The sequence below is a fragment of the Epargyreus clarus genome, unplaced genomic scaffold (assembly GCF_041222505.1).
Source record: "Epargyreus clarus isolate Ecla_fem2 unplaced genomic scaffold, WU_Ecla_fem_2.2 ptg000014l, whole genome shotgun sequence".
Lineage (NCBI taxonomy): Eukaryota > Metazoa > Arthropoda > Insecta > Lepidoptera > Hesperiidae > Epargyreus > Epargyreus clarus.
The window spans coordinates 5,797,377-5,818,047 of NW_027332222.1; the positions used below are offsets into that span (position 1 = coordinate 5,797,377).

At 36.3% G+C, this 20,671-nt stretch overlaps 2 protein-coding genes across 2 annotated transcripts in view; both read left to right on the forward strand.

Moving 5' to 3' along the window:
- The window catches only part of Hs6st (heparan sulfate 6-O-sulfotransferase), a 229,021-nt gene that overhangs the window by 56,061 nt on the left and 152,289 nt on the right, over positions 1-20,671 (forward strand). The window contains exon 3 of the mRNA XM_073079645.1: positions 11,599-11,696. Coding sequence (XP_072935746.1) covers positions 11,599-11,696 — 98 coding nt within the window. The remainder of the gene's footprint in view (positions 1-11,598; positions 11,697-20,671) is intronic.
- Positions 1-20,671, forward strand: part of CTL16 (C-type lectin 16) — a 445,139-nt gene that overhangs the window by 17,528 nt on the left and 406,940 nt on the right. The gene's annotated exons all lie outside the window — the stretch shown is intronic.

Sequence of the window (20,671 nt, forward strand, 5' to 3'; positions counted from 1 at the left end):
GGTCTTAATCCTTGCGTATATGACATTTTGTGGTTGTCTATGGTTATTGTTTAACGAATGAGTGTCAGATTCAAAGGTCTATGGGCTAGTAACCAATGACACCATATCTATTTCTTTTCCTATTACAAAAATATGCTTAAGCCATCCTTTTGGCTTAAACATATTTAATATCAACACTTAATATCTCAAAGCAAATACCGATGTTGCCAATATACAAACTAATGTTACACGATTTGAAACGCAACCTACATCGAGTCCAAAGCTAACATTATCTGTGGCATAACGCCGATTGATAATCACAGTGAATTAGGCAATTAGCTATCTAGCTGGCAACAATTAGGCGAGCGAAATGTGTTGGCTGTTCTCAATCCAATAGAATTTAACGGCTCGTTCCAATGGGCTGTATCTAGGGTTGTCACCCTATTTTTACAGAAACATAGTTGTTTTTTTTTTCATAAAATTGTAAAAATATAGTACTCTTGGGAAGTAAAGAAAAAATGGTACCTACACAGTTATTCATTTCCCAAAGTATTTTTTGCCAAATATCATTTGACATATAAGTAATATATATAGAGTAAGACTACATATTATGTACTTTATTTTTCGTGCGATAGTTTTATTTCAACCTATTCCTATAGAAAACAATCGATCGAGCGATTTAAAAGGGAGGATCAGCTGTTACGACATCTGAATTTGAGCTTATAATATACATAGTATCTTGTGTACTTTATTATTATTCGTCAATCAGCACAATTAACTAAAATATATAATATAAAATATGTTTTGTTACTTTATAAGACCACACTTTACCTATATTCAACAAATACGAGTGACAACCCTAGCTATATCTATTGTTTTCAAAATTCCGCTCGTCCACTATAATATTTGTATAGCGAAATCCCTTTGTTCACAGACGAGATATTGAAGCTACCATATATTTCGAATTACTCAAGTCGATAAACATGTCTTGAAATTTTCCCTTTGTTTTGAGATGCCCAATTTATTATAGTAGTAAGCTTCACTTGTAATTTTGATCTTTAATCTAGGAATAGATTTTGAATTTGACCATTTAGGGCCATCGCTTGCTGCCGGCATGGCAAGGCAAGAGATTTGTATGCGACGAATAGTATGCCCACGCCAAACTGCTAGTTTGAAGTTGTTGCGAGCAGGTGTAGTCATACAATTTGCTATGGCGACGCGATTCTATATCCAGAGCGGACTAGCAGTTTTACGCGGGCTATAATGATTATATTTTAACAGTATTAAATTGAAATAAGGATGCACGGCATGCTCAAACACCGTATATTGATTTTGTACCAACATTAATCATCATTTAAATTTCAATTCTACTTTCCAACCCCCATATTGACAACTAACATTGGCATTTGCCGTACAAGGACGAAGGTTTTTGAAGGTGGTAGAACCCTTTGTGGTTCGACTCCGGCGGCACCACCGCCACACCTATTTCTACCTAATAACAGCAGTGTTAGGCGCTGCTGTGTTCCGGTTTGAAGGGTGTGGTAAGGGAGACAGACTTTTCCGAGGCGTTCCAGCTTAGTCCTCAGGGGTAGCGGCGCATCTGTGGGCGACCTCAGGTAGGAATATCTAATCCTATCTGGGGTTGATTACAGATGTCCATGGGCGGCAGTAGCCACTTACCATCAGGTGGACTGCATGCTCGTCTGCTACCCTTATATTATAAAAAAAAAAAAAAACAAAAATATTTTGCCGTGCCGCAGTGAGCGAAGGCCCTTATTCGTTGATTTCATTTACTACCTTACCTAATATATTCCTATATTTACTTTCAAGGGCTGAAAGAGCTATTTCTATGTAACCGTGTTAAATAACTTTGCGTAACTTATATGATGAAAGTAGTTCAAAGCGTAGAAAATCTATGTTACCTTTCCCGAAATAACTTTACGAAAATACTAGCATAATAAGCTTTCTACCTGTGCTTCGTAAAGTAACTTGTTTATTAGTGCCAAACTCCGTACTTCGTAACCTTGCCTTGATTAATACGGGAATATATGAAATGAATGCAGCATATATGAAAGGAAATATATTCAGTATTCCTGGATATTAAACTAGGGATGGCGATTCTTTCCGATAAAAATCTATTCGAATCGAAGCGTGATAATTCGATTCAGAAAAAAATCGATCCTCCAAAAATATATCTTCGATCTATTTAGGGCGAATCCCGAATAACTAGCGAAAAAAGGTTATTAAGCCCAAAACCACTTGTAATACGGATTCGTCAGAAAAATGTCTAATACATTTATTAATATTCAGGCAACTTCGAAAAATCTAATTTCGATTTTCTAGAAGGAAATAATCGATTAACTCAATCGAATCATTACTGAAGATCGATGTTTCTGGTCCAAAAAATCGATTCTTCGATTAATCAATATCAGATCGCCATCCCTATATTTTACACAGGGGTATGTAAGTGTGTGTTAGCTTGATATATTTCCTACTTTCGTCTTGCCTGAAAAAGGATAAGTGTATGCCAATTTAGACCGTACCTTAGTTTTACATTCCTACTGCATATGGAAGTTCATTTAGTCAAATATGTCATAAGTCCTAAGGCATATTTGTCCTTTACTATTATACCTTAAATGTGCTTAATAATCTCCCGTTGTTCTAATATATTAAGTCTACAGCCCTTATAGATTATAGGTTATAGATTAATTATTCGCAGATTTAATGCGAATGTGTGTTATTGTCACACAACTGTCATCAGTTGTTTACATTTCATTATGGAGGGGAGGGTTGGATACCATTATAAAAGGCATGCATTAGGTTGACAGCGTCACTTAGCGATTAACCGTCGTAGAGTCAACTTACCCTGATGATGCTCCGTTTTGGAGCGAAACACGTGTTGGTGGTGGTATGTATGGTGGTGTATATTTTTAATTTTTGCATCATCATGCATCCTTTGAGGGAGGGAGGGTGGTACATACTGCATGGTTTAAAATATATACCATCATACATATTTGTAGCGGATTGTTGCGAAGTAGTTTTAATCTTAACTTAATAAAAAAACTTGTGTCAGCCTGAAGGGTAGCAACGTATGTCATCTTTATTCTCCTTTGTTCCTTCTACAATAAAATTTCTACACTTGACAAGCAATACGAGCGGATATTTGATTGGCAAACGAAGAGGCATGACCGATCAAACAGATCCCGTAACTAAACCGTAACGTGTAACGTAATCGAATCAACCGGTTGGTACCGGCGAAATAGATCGGACATTACTTTTAGCAACAGCGTTGACATTGTCTAGAGGACGTTCAAATAAATTCATAATCACATAAGCGTCATAAAAGTTGACACGGTCCATATCGGTTTTATTTGAAAATAGTTACGTAACCAATATGCGTTATCGATATGAAAAACTGCTCTTTTATATCAATGATAGTTAAAATATATTGTTTTTTACAAATATTAAATTTAATTTGCTTTGTCTCTTTCTCATCGCAGCGCGTGTTCGAATAAGAAACAATAAACATACTACTAAAACAAATACTAGATGTAATTTTAAATTACATCGGATGACATTAGTTTCGCCTTATATTGGTTTTATACATTCGCCGATTTATTGTTAATCTCATAACGGTTATATCTAGTGTATCGATATTGTACGATATAACTAAAATGGTTTTCATAGTATGGTGTGATTGATCAAACAGATCCCGTAACATATGATTTTAGACTATAGAGATCAAGAAACATCCTAGGAACTTTAACAGAGAAGATGGTTTTAAGTTAGCCCAAACGTGGAATCCAGTGGTTAGTTTATGCAAGTCACAAATAGTGCAAAGTACGATGCGTAAGGATATTGTTAGTGTTGTGTGTCGTGATATGAAACCTAGAAAAGAAAAACGAACTAGACGTAGGGTACATAGATTAATCTACCCCTAGTACTTGTCAACGGTTTCTCCCCTCCACCTCAGTTTCGCCGTGACCACGATCCATGCAACTGGGTCGAAATATTGGCAATAAAAAACGAATATCGTGAATACCCGTTACATAATAAAAAGATCCCGTAACTAAACCGTAACGTGTAACGTAATCGAATCAATCGGTTGGAACCAGCGAAATAGATCGGACATTACTTTTAGTAACAGTGTTGACATTGTCTAGAGGGCGTTCAAAGCGTCATAAAAGTTGACACGGTATCGGAATAATTTGAAAACGGTTACGTAACCGATATTCCATATCAATATGAAAAACTGTTTTATATCAAGGATGGTTAAAAACTATCGAAGAAACACTTGTCTTTACAAATTTAATTTCATTTGCTTCGGTTCTTTTTCATCGCAGTGCGTGTTCTATTAACAACCAACCAACATATCAAATATTAAATCTAATTTTGAATTAAGAATGGCATTAGTTTTGTTTTATTATTTGGCTTTAGATTTTGGCATTAGTTTTGTTTTCATACTTTTATACTTATTCGCCGATTCGTTGTTTATCTCATAACGGTTATATCTATATCGATATGGTACGATATAACTAAAAACGGTTTTAGTTACGGTATCGGAACAATGCCTTTATGAAAGTTTATGAGTGTTTGATGAAAGGTCGAGTGTGTGTGACGGGTGTCCTTTCCGCCCCAGTCCCGTAGCGCTTGGAACTCTGGATTATTAATTTAGTTCACAACCTCAGACCACAACTTTAGTATGAATTTCATATTTGACTAGCCAGAGTGTAGAACTATAGGTCATGTTTGTCTAGGGAGGGAAGTTGGCGGAATTCGCCGCGAATAACTTTGTAAAAGTCAACTTGGGATATAATTAATGGTAGGCCTTTTGCGGTTAGCGACGGCACCACTGTCATACCTACATCTGCTTTGTAACAGCAGTTAGTTGCTGTGTTCTGGTTTGTTGTGGTAACGCAAACAAAGGATAGTTTCGATTTAGTCTAGAAGGTGGTAGAACCCTTTGTGGTTCGACTCCGGCGGCACCACCGCCACACCTATTTTTACCTAATAACAGCAGTGTTAGGCGCTGCTGTGTTCCGGTTTGAAGGGTGTGGTAAGAGAGATAGACTTTTCCGAGGCGTTCCAGCTTAGTCCTCAGGGGTAGCGGCGTATCTGTGGCCAACCTCAGGTAGGAATATCTAATCCTATCTGGGGTTGATTACAGATGTCCATGGGCGGCAGTAGCCACTTACCATCAGGTGGACTGCATGCTCGTCTGCTACTCTCATATTATAAAAAAAAAAGTCCCCGGGGAAAGTAACGCATCTGTGGCTGCCCTAAAGTAGCGCTCCAATATTATTTGTAATGGATAACACATGTCCATTAGCGTTAGTCGTAATTTTTTGTATGATATTTAAGGAGCAAACGAGCATGCAGTTTACCTGAAATCTTCACTGCTGCCCATGGTCATCAGTGATGGTCATGGTCATCAATAAGTCACCATATAGATCAGGGGTTACAGCTGAAGCCGATCACAGATCCATGGGTATTCCTGCATTCGTACCCTTCAGAAGTGCAAGAATTGATTCCCATTAGAAATAGGTGTGTAAGGTGGCATAGTTCGTGCCAAACTTAAGTTGTTGCAAGCAGGTAGTCATACAATTTACTATGGCGACGCAATTCATTTCTATATTCAGAGCTGACTAGCAGTTTTCCGCGAACTATACCAGGTCGAACCATGCGTTTCACATTTGTTTTACACCTTTTCACCATCTGGTGATATCTGGACTGCATGCTCATGGCTAGCTCAATTTCATAGAAAGGTTTAATCAATCCGAAACAAATTAAAAGAGAAATCACTTCGGGAAAACTAAAAGACTATTATAATGTAATTTATACTTATTTTATACCGAGTATGTAGTAAACTGCAGACGAGCATAAAAGTAACACACTATAAAAGCTATAAAAGTAAATTTTATTGCATCCTTGCAAAAGTAAATTCTTTTGAAAGTGAACAGTCAATTAACTGGCTATTTATCGCCGAAATGCTTAAAGCGTGAAGTAGGAAAGCGATGAGCACCGCAGTCTGACCGCGAAGGCTTTCACGGAAAGCAGCGAACATTTCTAAGGGATTTCAATTTGCGCACATACCCACTGGACCACCACTAATTGATGTGGACTTTTTGGTCGAAATGTTCCTTCTGTGTTTTCAACGTTTTTCGAATGAATGAATGACTAAATTGATTACATTTATATTATAATTCGTTTGATGGAGATAATCGGTTAACAACTAAATATTGCTCGAACCTTAGTGTGAGTGTCAAAGTCTTAGTCAGAGTGAAGGCCACACCTTACAACTGAATCTTAAACCCCAACCTTGTGAGCTCCAGCTCAATCTGTGTATGAAAGCGAAATGTTTATGAAAAATTAGAACTTTTCATACACGTTCGATTTCGATTCAGTGATAGCCTAGTAGTTAAGAAACTCGGCCTCTCGATCGAGGGGTCCGAGGTTCAAATCCCAGGCATGCACCTCTGATTTTTCAAAGTTATGTGCGTATTAGAAATTAATTATCACTTAATAAACGGTGAAGGAAAACATCATGAGGAAACCTGCATACCTGAGAGATTTATAAAAAAAAAACTCAAAGGTATGTGAAGTCTACCAATACGCCCTTGGCCAGCGCGGTGGACTATGGCCTAATCCTTCTCATTCTGAGAGGAGACCCATGCCCAGCAGTGGGACAGTAATGGGTTGTTGATGAACTACGGTTTACTTGTAAGATTGTAAGAGAATTGTATAAAAAAATACTGTAATAGTAACTTGGCACATATCTCGGGCAACGAATTAGTTTCGCTATCCAATGTGGTGATGTAGCTAGCATTCTGGAAATCCATCCCAGGGACAGCAATTTGGCAGGTTTTTATATATTTAATTTAAAATATTGTTATAGTATATTACTTCTGTTTTTACATAGTTTCAGTTGTTTAAATAGTTAACAACTTTTATTTCAATAATATTAACTGTTAAATAAGTTTTTTTTTGGCACTGTTTTATCCCTTTTAAGTTTCTAACCATAATATGCGGCAAGGAAACATAATGATCGTCTAATTTATTTTGTTACCTTCATACAATGTGGGTACTCTCTTCCATCCTAATGGTAATTTATTTGTAAAACTCACGTAAACAACTATATATCACATCACCCTCATGTGCCAGCAAATGATCAAATTACAGCAACGTAAAGTTTAATGAGACGTTAAATTAAGTTTGGAAGTTTCAGGAGTATTCAGTAAGTAATGTTTCGGGCGTTATTGAACGGAATATACTTCGGAGTTACTTTGTCATTGAACACTTGGAATAGCGAATGTTCTACGAAATGGGGGTTCGTGTTTGAAAGAAAATGTTTTTGGGTGCCGGTTTTACGCTTTCGAAAATAAAACTTATTTTTTTTATATAATATAGGAGTAGCAGACACGAGCATACAGTCCACCTGATGGTAAGTGGCTACTGCCGCCCATGGACATCTGTAATCAACCCCCGATAAGATTAGATATTCCTACCTGAAGTCGGCCACAGATGCACCGCTACCCCTGACGACCAAGCTGGAACGCCTCAGAAAAGTCTGTCTCCCTTACTACACCCTTCAAAACGGAACACAGCGGCGCCTCAAACCACAAAGGGTTCTACCACCTTCGAATATCCGACCTTCGAGTCCGACTCGCACTTGGTCAGATTCTTTTTCGTGGCGAAACTCTGCATGGGTTTCTTTCTGCCGCGGGATTAGCGGAGAGGATATGCCGGACTTTATAGTAAATATATTTAAAACGCGTTAGAAATAAGTGGTCTTATTAATCAAAATTTCCCTTGTGATCCACCTCCCCAAAATTGTGCCACGATCGCGCCTGTCGCTAACCCCGAGGACAACGCTGGGACGCCTCGGAAAAGTATGTCTCCTTACCACACCTTTCATTCCCTTTATTCGTAGTGGTAGGTATATTATACATGATCTATCGAAGATGTCAGACGGTAACGTCAAAAGATGTTTTCCACTCCAAACTACAAATTACAAGTAGGTAATCGATGAATAGTTACCCACAGGGATTAAGCAGGGATATTTACGGCTCGTGCATAAATAGGCGGATTTGGGGACTTGGAATTCATTAGGCTGTAGGGTTGCGAAACCTGAGATAATTTAATTAATTAACGAATGACTATATTCAAAATTACTATCGCGTTATAAGCCTTCTAGAATTAACTTGTATACTATGTTTGGTGGATGCCAACTTTAAAAATATGTTATGTTATTATTTGTCTGTGTGTCGAGTTTATTTCTACTAAAATAGTGCTTATATAAAAAAACTAGCGCATCTTATAACTACATAGTTTCTATTTATCTTCGCTCGTTCTTTGTAATGTGTTAGCGAGATATATTATGTATACAGTAAAAATTCAATAGAGTTAATGAATAAGAAAAGCAAATTGTTGTAACAAATTTCGGAACGAAAATAAACTATCGAAAAGTAAAAATCTGTAACTAAAAGTAAGCTTCTCAAACATCTAAATGAATCTAAAGTTCGTTATTTCCAGGCATTAAAACTGATATCTCAACAAATCACTAAAAATAATCTCTACTACGTACTATGAAGTAAGTAATGTTCCAAAAATAACTCAGTTTCAATACATATTTTTCAATCATGTTTCTACGTAAACTGTGTTTTGACAACCCTAGCCGTATTTCTTGTGTTACACAAGTTCTAATACGATTCATACGCTCAGATGAGGACGAATCCACAAACCCAAAGCTTGTTACATAAATCAATACATCCGTGGGTGCCTATTACGTGAATTAAATTAATAAATCCATAAGTGTCTATTATGAGAATAATATCCGCATATACGAAGTAGCGTATTAAAAACGTAATTGGTTCTCATTTTTCAAACGGGATTCATCTGTCAACTTAGTGTCATTAGGTGGTAAGGTTATTTGAGGTTGTATAACAGCGCGTAATTTGTTTAAAATATTAGTTTTATATGAAACGCTTCTGGATGTATTCGTAACAATAAGTGTGCCTTAAGAGTTCTCAATAACAAAGGTATAAGATTGAATTGCCAATTTGGCAAAACAATCTTAAAAGGGTTAACAAACGAAGTTGCAGTCCACCTGAAGGTAAGAGATCATTGCCGAGTGCCTTCCATGGAAATATGTAATAAGCCCCATATTGACAAGGGGTTGTAAATGTAGCAGATCAGTCATCATAGAGGCTTTGCTATTGATGAGAACTAAGATCGCTAGAAATTGGTGTTGCGTTGATACAACCCCGCTCGACCACCTTGTACATAAATTGTTAAGATGTATTTGATTGGTACGGTACTAGTAGCTATAAATGTAGCAAAAGGAGTCTATTCATTCATATGAATGTGAGTTTGATAACGGTATCAATGGTATAACTTCATGAGACTGAAATATAAATGTTATTCATACGACTCCTTAATGAATGTTATATTGTAGCTTGTCTGTGGTTCAACAACCAACATCTATCATGTTATTCGTAAAGTCCGCGTAAAACTGTTAGTTAAAACAAAATAACAGATTTTTTGATTCCGTGTAAGGAAGTAAACGAGCTTCGAAAATAGCAGCTATTTTACAATCACGGACAGAAACTTCAATTTTATCTATTTGTACAAATAATAAAAGTCAGGTCTTCTAAGAAAAACTACACGTGCCACTTCAATATTGCGAAAGAATGCCATTTCATAAAATTCCATGGAAGAAATGAAAGTACCAAAGCACTTATACTCAATGAAAGAAAATTGAAAAATACATCGAGCTAAAATTCATCGTGTTACAAAACGTAGGAGAAATAGCATTCTATTCGAGGAATATCTGATTTCAATGAGCAAATCCCATAAATGATTCCAGCTCGTGGCGGGTGTTTGGAGACTGGTGTATTTCGTCGGGTTTTTGCGTCCCCCCGCGATTGTCCGCCGCGGACGTCCGCTCTACGCGACGGTACTGATTCCATTCGTAATTTCCGCGCTCCGTGAGAACCCGACAGGACCACAGCTTGCTACCAGGGTTGCCAACTTTTGGACAAAAATCAAACAATGGGGCTGTTCCCAGAGCCCATCGAATCTCTATCTAATGTAGGTCCTCATAAAGGCTGTAAGAAAAATAAAATTAAAGGCTTTTGTTTTTATGTCTTCTTATCTTTACGATCATTTATAAGAAAAGTCTTCTCAAATAAGAAAAACTACACGTGCCATATATTGTGAAAGAATACCTTCATTATAAAATTCCGTAAGAAATGAAGCACTAAACTACGTAATCCCACTCAATAAAGAAAATTGAAAAGTATATCGAGCTAAAATTCAACGTACAAGAAATAGCATTCTATTCGAGGAATATCTGATTTCAATGAGTAAATCCCATAAATGATTCCAGCTCGTGGCGGGTGTTTGGAGACTGGTGTATTTCGTCGGGTTTTTGCGTCCCCCAGCGATTGTCCGCCGCGGACGTCCGCTCTACGCGACGGTACTGATTCCATTCGTAATTTCCGCACTCCGTGAGAACCCGACTCGAAAGAACCACCGCTTGCTACCAGGGTTACCACGCTTTGGGAAATAATGGGACATTGCGGCGGTACTCAGAGGATTTCAAGAAGATACTCTTCTTGAAATCCGGTCTGAATCAGGTCATCAAATGCTGCAGAATAATAAAAAAAAGTTTTTTGTTTTATGTATACTTAGCTTTACGTTTCTTAGTAAGAAAAGAAAAGTCTTGTCAAATAAGAAAAACTGCACGTGCCACTCCAATATTGCGAGCGAAAGCCATTTCATTATAAAATTCTTTAGAAATAATGTAAATGTACTAGGTAAAGCATTAATACTAAATGGAGAATATTGAAAAATAGGTATATCAAGCTAGAATTCATGGTTTTACAAAACGTAAGAGAAAAGCATCACAATCGCGTGACATCTGATTTCAATAAGTTTGGAGACTTTGGTATTTATATTTCGTCGGGTTTTTGCGCCCCCCAGCGATTGTCCGTCGCGGACGTCCGCTCTATGCGATGGTACTGATTCCATTCGTAATTTCCGCGCGCCGTGAGAACCCGACTCGAAAGAACCACAACTTCCAATCAGGGTTGCCACGTTTTTGAAGAAAAAATAGAACGGTCGCAAGAGACTCAAATTTTGGTCCAATTTAGGTAATCGATATTTAAATTAAAAATTGTTAGTCATGTGAAGTCTAACACTTCAAACTTGGATATGGTGGACTATGGCCTAAAATACTTCTAACTCTGAGAGGAGACCTATGCCCAGCACTCAGATAGTAATCGTTTAATGACAAATTCATTCAACTTCTGTGCTTTTCCAGTTTTAAATACTTGTATGGTAATAACACCTTTCTATCAACACATGGTCAAAAATCGGAATAAAATTAACAACCCATCGGGGCGCAGGATGATATTGACGAATTTGGGACTGTCCCGGCTTAAGCGGGACGGCTGGAATATCTAGTCGCCACCCACCGGGGGAAATGAAAATACTTTGCATTTTTTAATTCGTGTGTAGTGTTATTGGCTTTCAGATTTAAATTTATATGAAGAGAATTCTCTACCCTGCCCCTATGCTCCACACCCGTTTTAAAATTTCATTTCGTTTTCTTTGCAGAGGCCGTGTAACTGTCAGCGGGCGCGAAAGCGGTGCCATTGTTTTCGACCGCACAGCAACGAAATATGGCTCTTTTCGAGATACTCCACCGGCTGGAAGTGAGTACATAGTTTTTGTTTGGACACATACCCCGGATTCCCACACGGAGGGACCAACGAATTAGTTATGACACGCTTCCAAAATAAATGATTCAATTCTCACAGTTTTTTGTGACCATATTTTCGACGGCTCGTTCGCTGTGACACAGGCTGTGTCAACCGCAACACGTGTCTTATTATACGTTTGGTGTGAACGGTGACAAAGGGGCCATAAGCCATATTTCACACCAATAAATACATGTCAAGGCTACAATTTGAAGGTTCGAAATTTGAATTTGAATTATTATTGTTCAGTGTTGAGCGTTCGATTACATCAGTGCGGCGCCGCGTCTCGCCGCCGTCCTCGGGTCCGTCGGCGTCCCGTTTTGGGCATGCAAATGTACCGAATGTGCGTATACTTGGTGTAGGCACTCGACTATGCAAATCACCTCTCCTGACTATTGTCCGACGCCCTTGGGGATTATACGACCGTTCCATTAGACGTGGCGAGAATCGCTGATTGAAAACGATTTTCGGTTTGTTTAGTCGACTAGAATTTTCGATTCGGCGCTTGTTGCTCGACGCTCGTTGATCAGGCCTTTTTATACTTATTGTTCTTCCGGGGGCCCGTTGGCAATACGAATGTGCTACGGTTTGAGTATATTGTTACTAAGGTAGTATACATTGTTGATAGTAACGCGCTATTAATATGTAGGTACGACGACTGCGGAACAATTGGTGTTGAATTGCGAAGCGTTCATTAGATTGGTTTCGTCGCCTTTCTGCCTGTCTCATTATTATGCTAGATCTGTAAGTCGTAAATTAACTCGCCATACTGGCAGCCCACTGGATCGAGCATCGGTGGTCTATTCAACGAGGAACGTGTAATCAAATCTAAATCGATCCGGCTTCTGTTTACGTTTGTACACAATTTGTATATAAATGGTTTATTTCGTGGATTGAGTTTGTAAAGGATGTTTTTTTATCGCCTCACAGTTAGATTCTGGTACAATAAAATCGTAACGGAAAATAACAAAAGTGTATTGGAAATGGAATGGAAGAAATATTAGATTGAAGGCTGAAACTATCTATGCATATATTTGTTTTCGTATGGATATACATTTGCGAATATGTGAAGTGATAAAAGTGAAGTATATGTGAATGCATAAGTGTATTTATGGAAATTCTGTCTGGTACTGCGACCCTCCAGACAGACACCCTCTTTAGACAATTGGATATTAATGGACTGTGATGTTAATGATGGCAATTTTAGTTGGTTTAAAAATAATGTGTATAGCTTCGGTATTCACGCGGTTATTATCTATATTTAATCCCTCTCACTCTCAGAGGAGACCCGTGCCCAGCAGTGGGACAGTAATGGGTTGACGATGACGATATGACCAAACAAAACAATTTTAAATAAAACTAGCTGACCCGGCAAACGCTGTGTTGCCATATAAATAAAAAATGTTAAGGGTGAACAACCCTTCCCACTTAGGGGTATGGAAAATAGATAGTAACCGATTCTCAGACCTACTGAATATGCATTTAAAATTTGGTGAAAATCGGTAAAGCCGTTTCGGAGGAGTACGGTAACTAACATTGTGACACGTGAATTTTATATATAAGATTGATCATATGCGGTTGACTACTGATATCACCCAGGTTAAAAGGCCTCGTGTAACTTCATTTAAGAAACTGCTTATAGCTGTACGGTCTCTTTAAAATATGTTCCTCGTAATTCATAGTCATTGTCATCACCATTGTCGAGCACACCCGTGCAGTCGATTCAATTTATGCGTTGTATATTTGAAAGGTCAATTGTGCTGTGTCCACATGCGCATGTAACTTATTACCCTTTTCTGGCGTTGGTTCCTATTCACACGTACCACAACTACACTACACCATGACGACGCCACATCTCTAATCCTATCTGGGGTTGATTACAAATTTCCATGGGCGGCAGTAGCTACTTACCATCAGTTGGATTGCATGCTCGTCTGCTACTCCTATATGAGTTATAAAAAAAAAAAAAAAACTGCATGGTCATGATAATTATGTGATCGTGTGCAAATATAACAATGCATAGGATTAGTTAGGTGGACCACATCTTGTCGTCTAAATTAACACTAACTTTATGATAAAGACATGATCGTGTAGTTGTCTAGTCAGTAGACAAGACTACAAGAAACTATAGCTATAATACATACATGTAGTTTAAGAAAAGCACAAACAAAAAAAACAACAAAAAGTTTGACAAATGTATTGTTGTTGGAATAAAAAATAAGGATTATAGTTTACATTCGAATAATAAAGTCTAAGAGGAATGTTTTATACGTAACCATATATTGTGCCACACCACACTAGACGCCAGCGAATATTATGTCGTTACTGCATAGTGTAGTTGTGGTACGTGTGAATAGGCACTAAATGTTTTCCATATAACTGTCATCGGGCCATGCGTACGAACGGCGGTCAAGCGTTACATAATCTTAGGTTAAAGTTTTAAGGTTGACATTTGAATTTTGAAGCGTCATTTGAGTTATTTGTAAAAGGGTCATGTTGATGGGGATGAGACGAGAGCCTTCGAGACGTAACGACCCATTGAAATGCTGATGATAATTTTATTCACTGTACGTTTGTGCGTACTTTACCAAATGTTTTTATAGCTGTATCCGCCGTTACTCATTTCTCGGTAGTTATAACAATGTTGCGTTGAGCATTGTTTGTTTGTTGTTTGTATATTTTGATATGTTAATTTTATTGATAAATCTGTGGTTGTACCAAATGTATGGGAATTTCAATTTGCATAATATAAATAAGCAGTTTACATTTTGATGTCAAAATGTATTATATGTAAATCGCCATAATGGTTTTATTTGTCGTATTGTTTTGAATATATAATTTGTTTCGTAGAATTAATTAGTTTATTTATATTATATAGTAGAAATATTAGATGAATATATTTATTTTTGATGCAAAATTAACTAATATATCAGCTATGCTAATAACTCAAATACAATTTATTGAGTCCAATATAACAGGTTATCAATGAATTATTATCTATTTCCTACTATTCTGTTTATGTGGTTAACATTTGAATGGGCTATTGTCCATATATGTCTTTGTTACTGGGGCCGGTTCCTTAACGACCGGTCGAAGTAAGAATTAATTAACGTCAAAATTTAAATAAAGTTATAAATATTGTTTGCTTATATTTTGTTAAATTATAAGGTATCATTTCAAATTATATGTTATTCGCCTAATATATTTGTAAATGGAATTATTTAACAGTGAAAATGTCTTATAAATATTGTTTCGTTTTCAAATGGATTTCCTTTTTGATACTGTTCTTATACGCCGTTGTTCTTGTTTACTTTAACCAGTGATTCACAAACCGGTCTGGTGTTATTATCCGTAGTTCAGAAAGAATGGTGTACACTATATATAGTCATATCAGCGTATACTCGTTTAATATGTATTTGAATGTTTAATTTGATTGGTGTTTTACGAATCGTTTTTTTCATTTTCGAGCTTACGAATGTTAGTCTCATTCTTTGGCCCTGCAGCCTAAACAGCTTGTGGGATTTTTACATGACGTTTCGTTGGATTCTTCTAAATTGTGAGAGGAGCATACTGCATTTTTAAACCGTTGGGTTTTTGTTTTTACGATCATCCTCAATTAGTTTTTAATCTTAACTTTAATCAATCGTTAACCAACCGACCTGACGTGGTGCCAATCGTCCAGAAGGTACGGTTGACATGTAGTGACATAGTTATGTTGATAGTTGAATACGGAATGTTCAGAAAGGCTTCCAGGCGGGGGTCTTAGGGTAATGAGATGAGACAAGGAATTTTAATCGCTTTAAGGCTCAAAACGGTGCCATTCTTTCCTTGTGTAGCCATTGCTGTTCAAATTCCGATGATAGCTACTTACTAGAACCCTAAAATGAAATTTAACTATTTCGAATGTTAGAAAATCCGAGTGAGTGATTTTCAGTTTAATTTGTTTTTTTTTAACTAAAAATAATTCTTTTGATAATAATCCGTGTTGCACAATGGGTATGATTATTATTCTTCTTTTGCAATGATTATTGAGCCGATCTGCTTGTGAGTTCCGGGTTTGATCTCCGGCTAAGCAGATATCTTATCATTCATATGGGTATGACCATAAAAGTCATACCCATTATGACACATTATGGTATATTATTGGACTGCCATGAGGTTCCAGGTTCGATTTCCATCCAGGCAAACGTCTTACTGGTATTAGATACGAATAAACACTCACTGGTTGTTTGTCTCTCCTCATGTATGTATCCATTACTTAATCCTAACATGGAGCCATAAGTTTTTATTTAGCCACTTGTACAACAACTGTACGTACATCTTCCAAGAATATGAATCCCCGAACATGGTGAGGTTCGTAAAACAAGACACAGATGGCGCTAGGTGGCTTGTAGGCTATTAATTCGGGGATCCAACGAGACCTCCCAAGTCGACCCGGCGGGGGGCGCTCTCCCCTTATTGACAATTCGTAGGGTTAACTACAGCTAGGGCTGTCGACCTTTTTCCGGATGTAACTTTATTATTTTTCTTAATAGTTTCATTATGTAAAAATATGATGTATTCCTAAAGTATTAGTGATTGTAGTATATAAAATTTAGTACATGTATTAGTAGTGCCATTTAGAATGAGCTATATAAAAAAAATTATCTACATACCTGAAAATGATAGTAGCTTTTTTAGGATTATTTGGTCATTCTGACATATTTTGACGTATTTCTGTATGATGAAAGTATTTAATGGTTTCTTGCAGTAGCACTTTTAGGTTCTCAATAAGATTAGGATAGGTTGCCAAAAAAATCTAACTTTAAGAAATATAACCAATACCAACATTTTCAATACGAAATAAAAGCAAAAATATTTTTTTTTATTTACTGCACAAATTAAAGTACTAATACTGCTCACCTCGACATCTTTGTTAACGTTTTCATGTAAATAGAAAAAAACTTACAAAAATATAGAGGACGTTTGTAATCATCTATTGCTTTCCTTTTCAATATTAAGAATATGTAGTACACAAATCCGAAACATTTATAATATTACATTATATTATTTGTGGCAGCCCTAACTAAAACACCTGTGAGATGAGCAAGCGATTAGCGGTCTATTGTCGTTGGGCTTACGTGGCGTTATGGCGTGAGGCGGATACAGTAATCACCTCGGCGAGATTAGCTCCGTATTGTTTACTTTCCAATAACGTTGTGATCGCGCTAATGGCGTTATTAACGTGATACCTGATAATTTTCACCTTTTTAAAAATAATTGAAGGGTAGTAACACTTATCATTTATCAGTGATGATAATTTGTGATAATAGTGATTATTATTTCCGAACTTGTTTTTCAAACGATTTTGAATGAAAAAGAAGCAAGTTTACGTTCCAATAACGTTGGCTAATGGCACTAATGACGTTATTAACGTGATACCTGATAATTTTCACCTTTTTAAGAATATATCTAGAGTAGTGATAATTTGTGATAGTCCTCATTATTATTTTCGAAGTAATATTTAAACGTTTTTTTTAATTATTGAAGTACCAAATCGAAGTAGCGAAAAACAAAATGGCGGATATTTGGCGCGAATTACATTTCGCAGTTACTAATAAAAATTAAAGAAACATAAGTTGATTTTTATTAATACATAAGGGTACTTGTGCTAATATGCTAATAATGTTCCTCACTAAGTCGCGGTGATAAGTCCTCACAAGTGCCTGTCAAGCTTACATTTCTGTGGCGTCTGTTTTGCAATCGATATGCCGGATTAAAGAAAACAAGGATCGCTTTCAAATCGCCAGCGCAGGACTCTGAGCGGTTGAATTATGCTTATCATTAATACATTACTGTGCTCATGCTGGGAATTGGTGTCCTCTCTGAGTCGGAACAGTTTTTTTTATAAGCTATTTATTATAGGAGTTATTGTGTATATGAGTAGCAGACGAGCATGCAGTCCACCTGATGGTAAGTGGTTACTGCCGCCCATGGACGTATGTAATCAACCCCAGGTACGATTACATATTCCTACTTAAGGTTGGCTACAGATGCGCCGCTACCCCTGAGTACTAAGCTGGAACGCCTCGGAAAAGTATGTCACCCTTACTACACTCTTCAAACCAGACCTTCAAAATAGCTTAACACTGTTGTTATTCTAAATAGGCTGTAATCCACCACACTAGAGCAAAATATGGATTCTTCACGAAAATTTAAGAATTTTCTTTACTGAACTCGCAGACATGTACGAGTACGTCACGAATTTTTTCCTTTACCGATAAAGTTACCATTAATTTTGAGTACCTATGCTATACTTAGAAAAATCAGACTTGATTCAAATCCCAGTCATTCAGCGAAGAAAGTTGGATTTCAAGTAGATATCAGTATTTTTAAAACCTAAATTCATAATAAGCCGTAAAATATTACACAAAGTTTAACAACGAAATATGCGCCATTTTGTCAAAGATCTCTATTGTTTAAAAAGTATTTGAACTGTCTACATAGCTTTATTTATCAAAGATATTAAGATTCTTTCTGACTACGCAAGAAAGAAATTTTAATTTAATACTTTTACTTACAACTCAAAGAGCCCTGAACAATGAAGCCAAATATTTTCCAGCGTCAGTCGGACAATAATGTTGCCGGAGGAAAAAATTAATAAGCACTTCATTTTCATTTGTTCACTCTATTCTTTAGAAGTTGATCTCTAAATAGCGTTTATAATTTTTTATTTTATATAATTATATTTTTTTAAATTCTCAAATGGCTGCTTTTAGAAGACTTTTTGTTAATCTTAAAAAGGGGAATTTATTGTTGAAGGAGTTTATTGTTGAAGTTTTATTAATATTTTATATTCAAAGCAGCAAAATAGGGTTCCTTTTGTGGGTGTTATTGATGTAAATAATTACCTAGCCGGGGATTGAACTCGAAACCCTTTTCATTTCTGTTTTTCTTGTGACCGCTAAATATAAGCTGCCTTTTTTGCTTTATTTGATTCTTATAAGTTTACTTATTATTATTAAGTTATAGTATATTACTGTATTACTCATTATTAAGTATATTACTTTATTCACATACTAATCAATTAAAACGTAATTTAATATCCTTCATAGCTAATTTCAATTATCTTAATTTATCTTTAATTCAATTAATTGATAGTCCACGAAATACGCACCCGCATAAATCATGTCAGTTCATGTAGTTTGGTTCAATTAATTGGTAATCTCTATTCATACATAAATCAAATGTTTTGTAGCGTGAACAATTTACCCCTCAAATCGCGTGTTGATATGTGATCCGCCTCCATATCTCTGTTAATTGTTTACTAATTCGATGTAACTGAATACGGTAGAAATAGTTCTTTCAGTAACGCGCGTCTCACATTACTTATTGTTATGTAGCCCATATGTTAGAATAATAATATCGCGGAATTGAGACATTTTAGTATGGAACGAAACGAAATATACTTCTACGGTGGTACCATAGATTATTAAAGATTACTCGCTCCTAACAAGAAAATGTAACCTTTTGACAATTGTCACTGTCAATTATTTTCGTGTTTGATCTTAAAAATGTAGTTTTTAGATCGTTTACGAATGAAACGATATATTTTCGTACTTTTTCTTCGATTGCGTGTCTTTACTGCGCATGTCGGCATTATTCCGCGTAAATTACACCATGACAGCCATTAAATGGCTGACAGAATTGTCAGCTGTTTAAGTCATTTAACAGCTTCCTTCAATTACAGCGCGGTGAGATATCTATATCGGCTACTTATCTGTGGGTGGCACTTATTAAATGTCAGTATGAATAAATATGAAATGGGTAATTACTATACGCGGTTTAGATTTCTTTAATTACAAATAGTGCCTATTTAAAATGGTTTCTTGAAGTTTAATTAAGAAGTGACTTCGTGAGATGAATCGCATGTGCGCATATGCCGCTGTTTTTATTTTTTTTGTTCGATATTCCAATTAAAGCATGAGTGAAGTGTTGATATTTTAATTATGCTGATAAAAGAGTGGTTCGGTATATGACATTTATGTATTTTTTACCTAGAAAATAATCGATCATTGAAATATACAGCAATTAACTCTGGTTATAGATCAAAATAGGATAGATTGAGTATTTAAAACTGCCGTAAATCTACTAATTGCTCAAGTGATAGCAGCCAATGGGCGGTGAGCCCTAGAGTGTCATCGTGAGATGAATGTGTGCATCTGTCATTGTTTAATTTATTGGATGTTATATTCCCGGCACTTAATGTCGGTTAATTACTAGGTTTGGTTTCGAAAGTCGTTTCATGTTTTTATTCGATATTCCAATCAAAGCATGAGTAAAGTGTTGATAGTTTTAATTATGCTGATTAAGAAGTGTACAGTATTTTTCACTTATATAATTTTTACTTGGAAAATAATCGATCATTTAAATATAAACCAATTAACTCTGATTATAGATAGGCAACATTGGTTAGATTGAGTATTAATAAGGGCCGTAAATCTACTAATTGCTCAAGTGATAGCAGCCAATGGGCAGTCAGCCCTAAAGTGCCATCGTGAGATGAAAACGCGTGTGTTCATCTGTCATTGTATAATTTATTGGGTGATATATTCCCGGTACAGAATGAATGTTAATTTACTGGTTTTGGTTTCGAAAGCCGTTATGTTTTTATTCGATATTCCAATTATAACGGCGTGCGGGAACTGTTGTGTTTTAAATTATATTGATTACAATATGGTTCTATATTTGTACTTATACGATGTACGATATTTATATTTTCCATGTCATGGAAATTTTCAATCGCGCACTTTAGAACCATAAAGAACTTTAGAAGAAATTTTGATTAACCTTGTTAGTTTTGTTGTCAGGTTTTCGTTTTTTTCTTCTCTTTCTAATCCTATCTGAGGTTATGCGTTTAATACGTCTACAATAAAAAGTTAATTAAATCC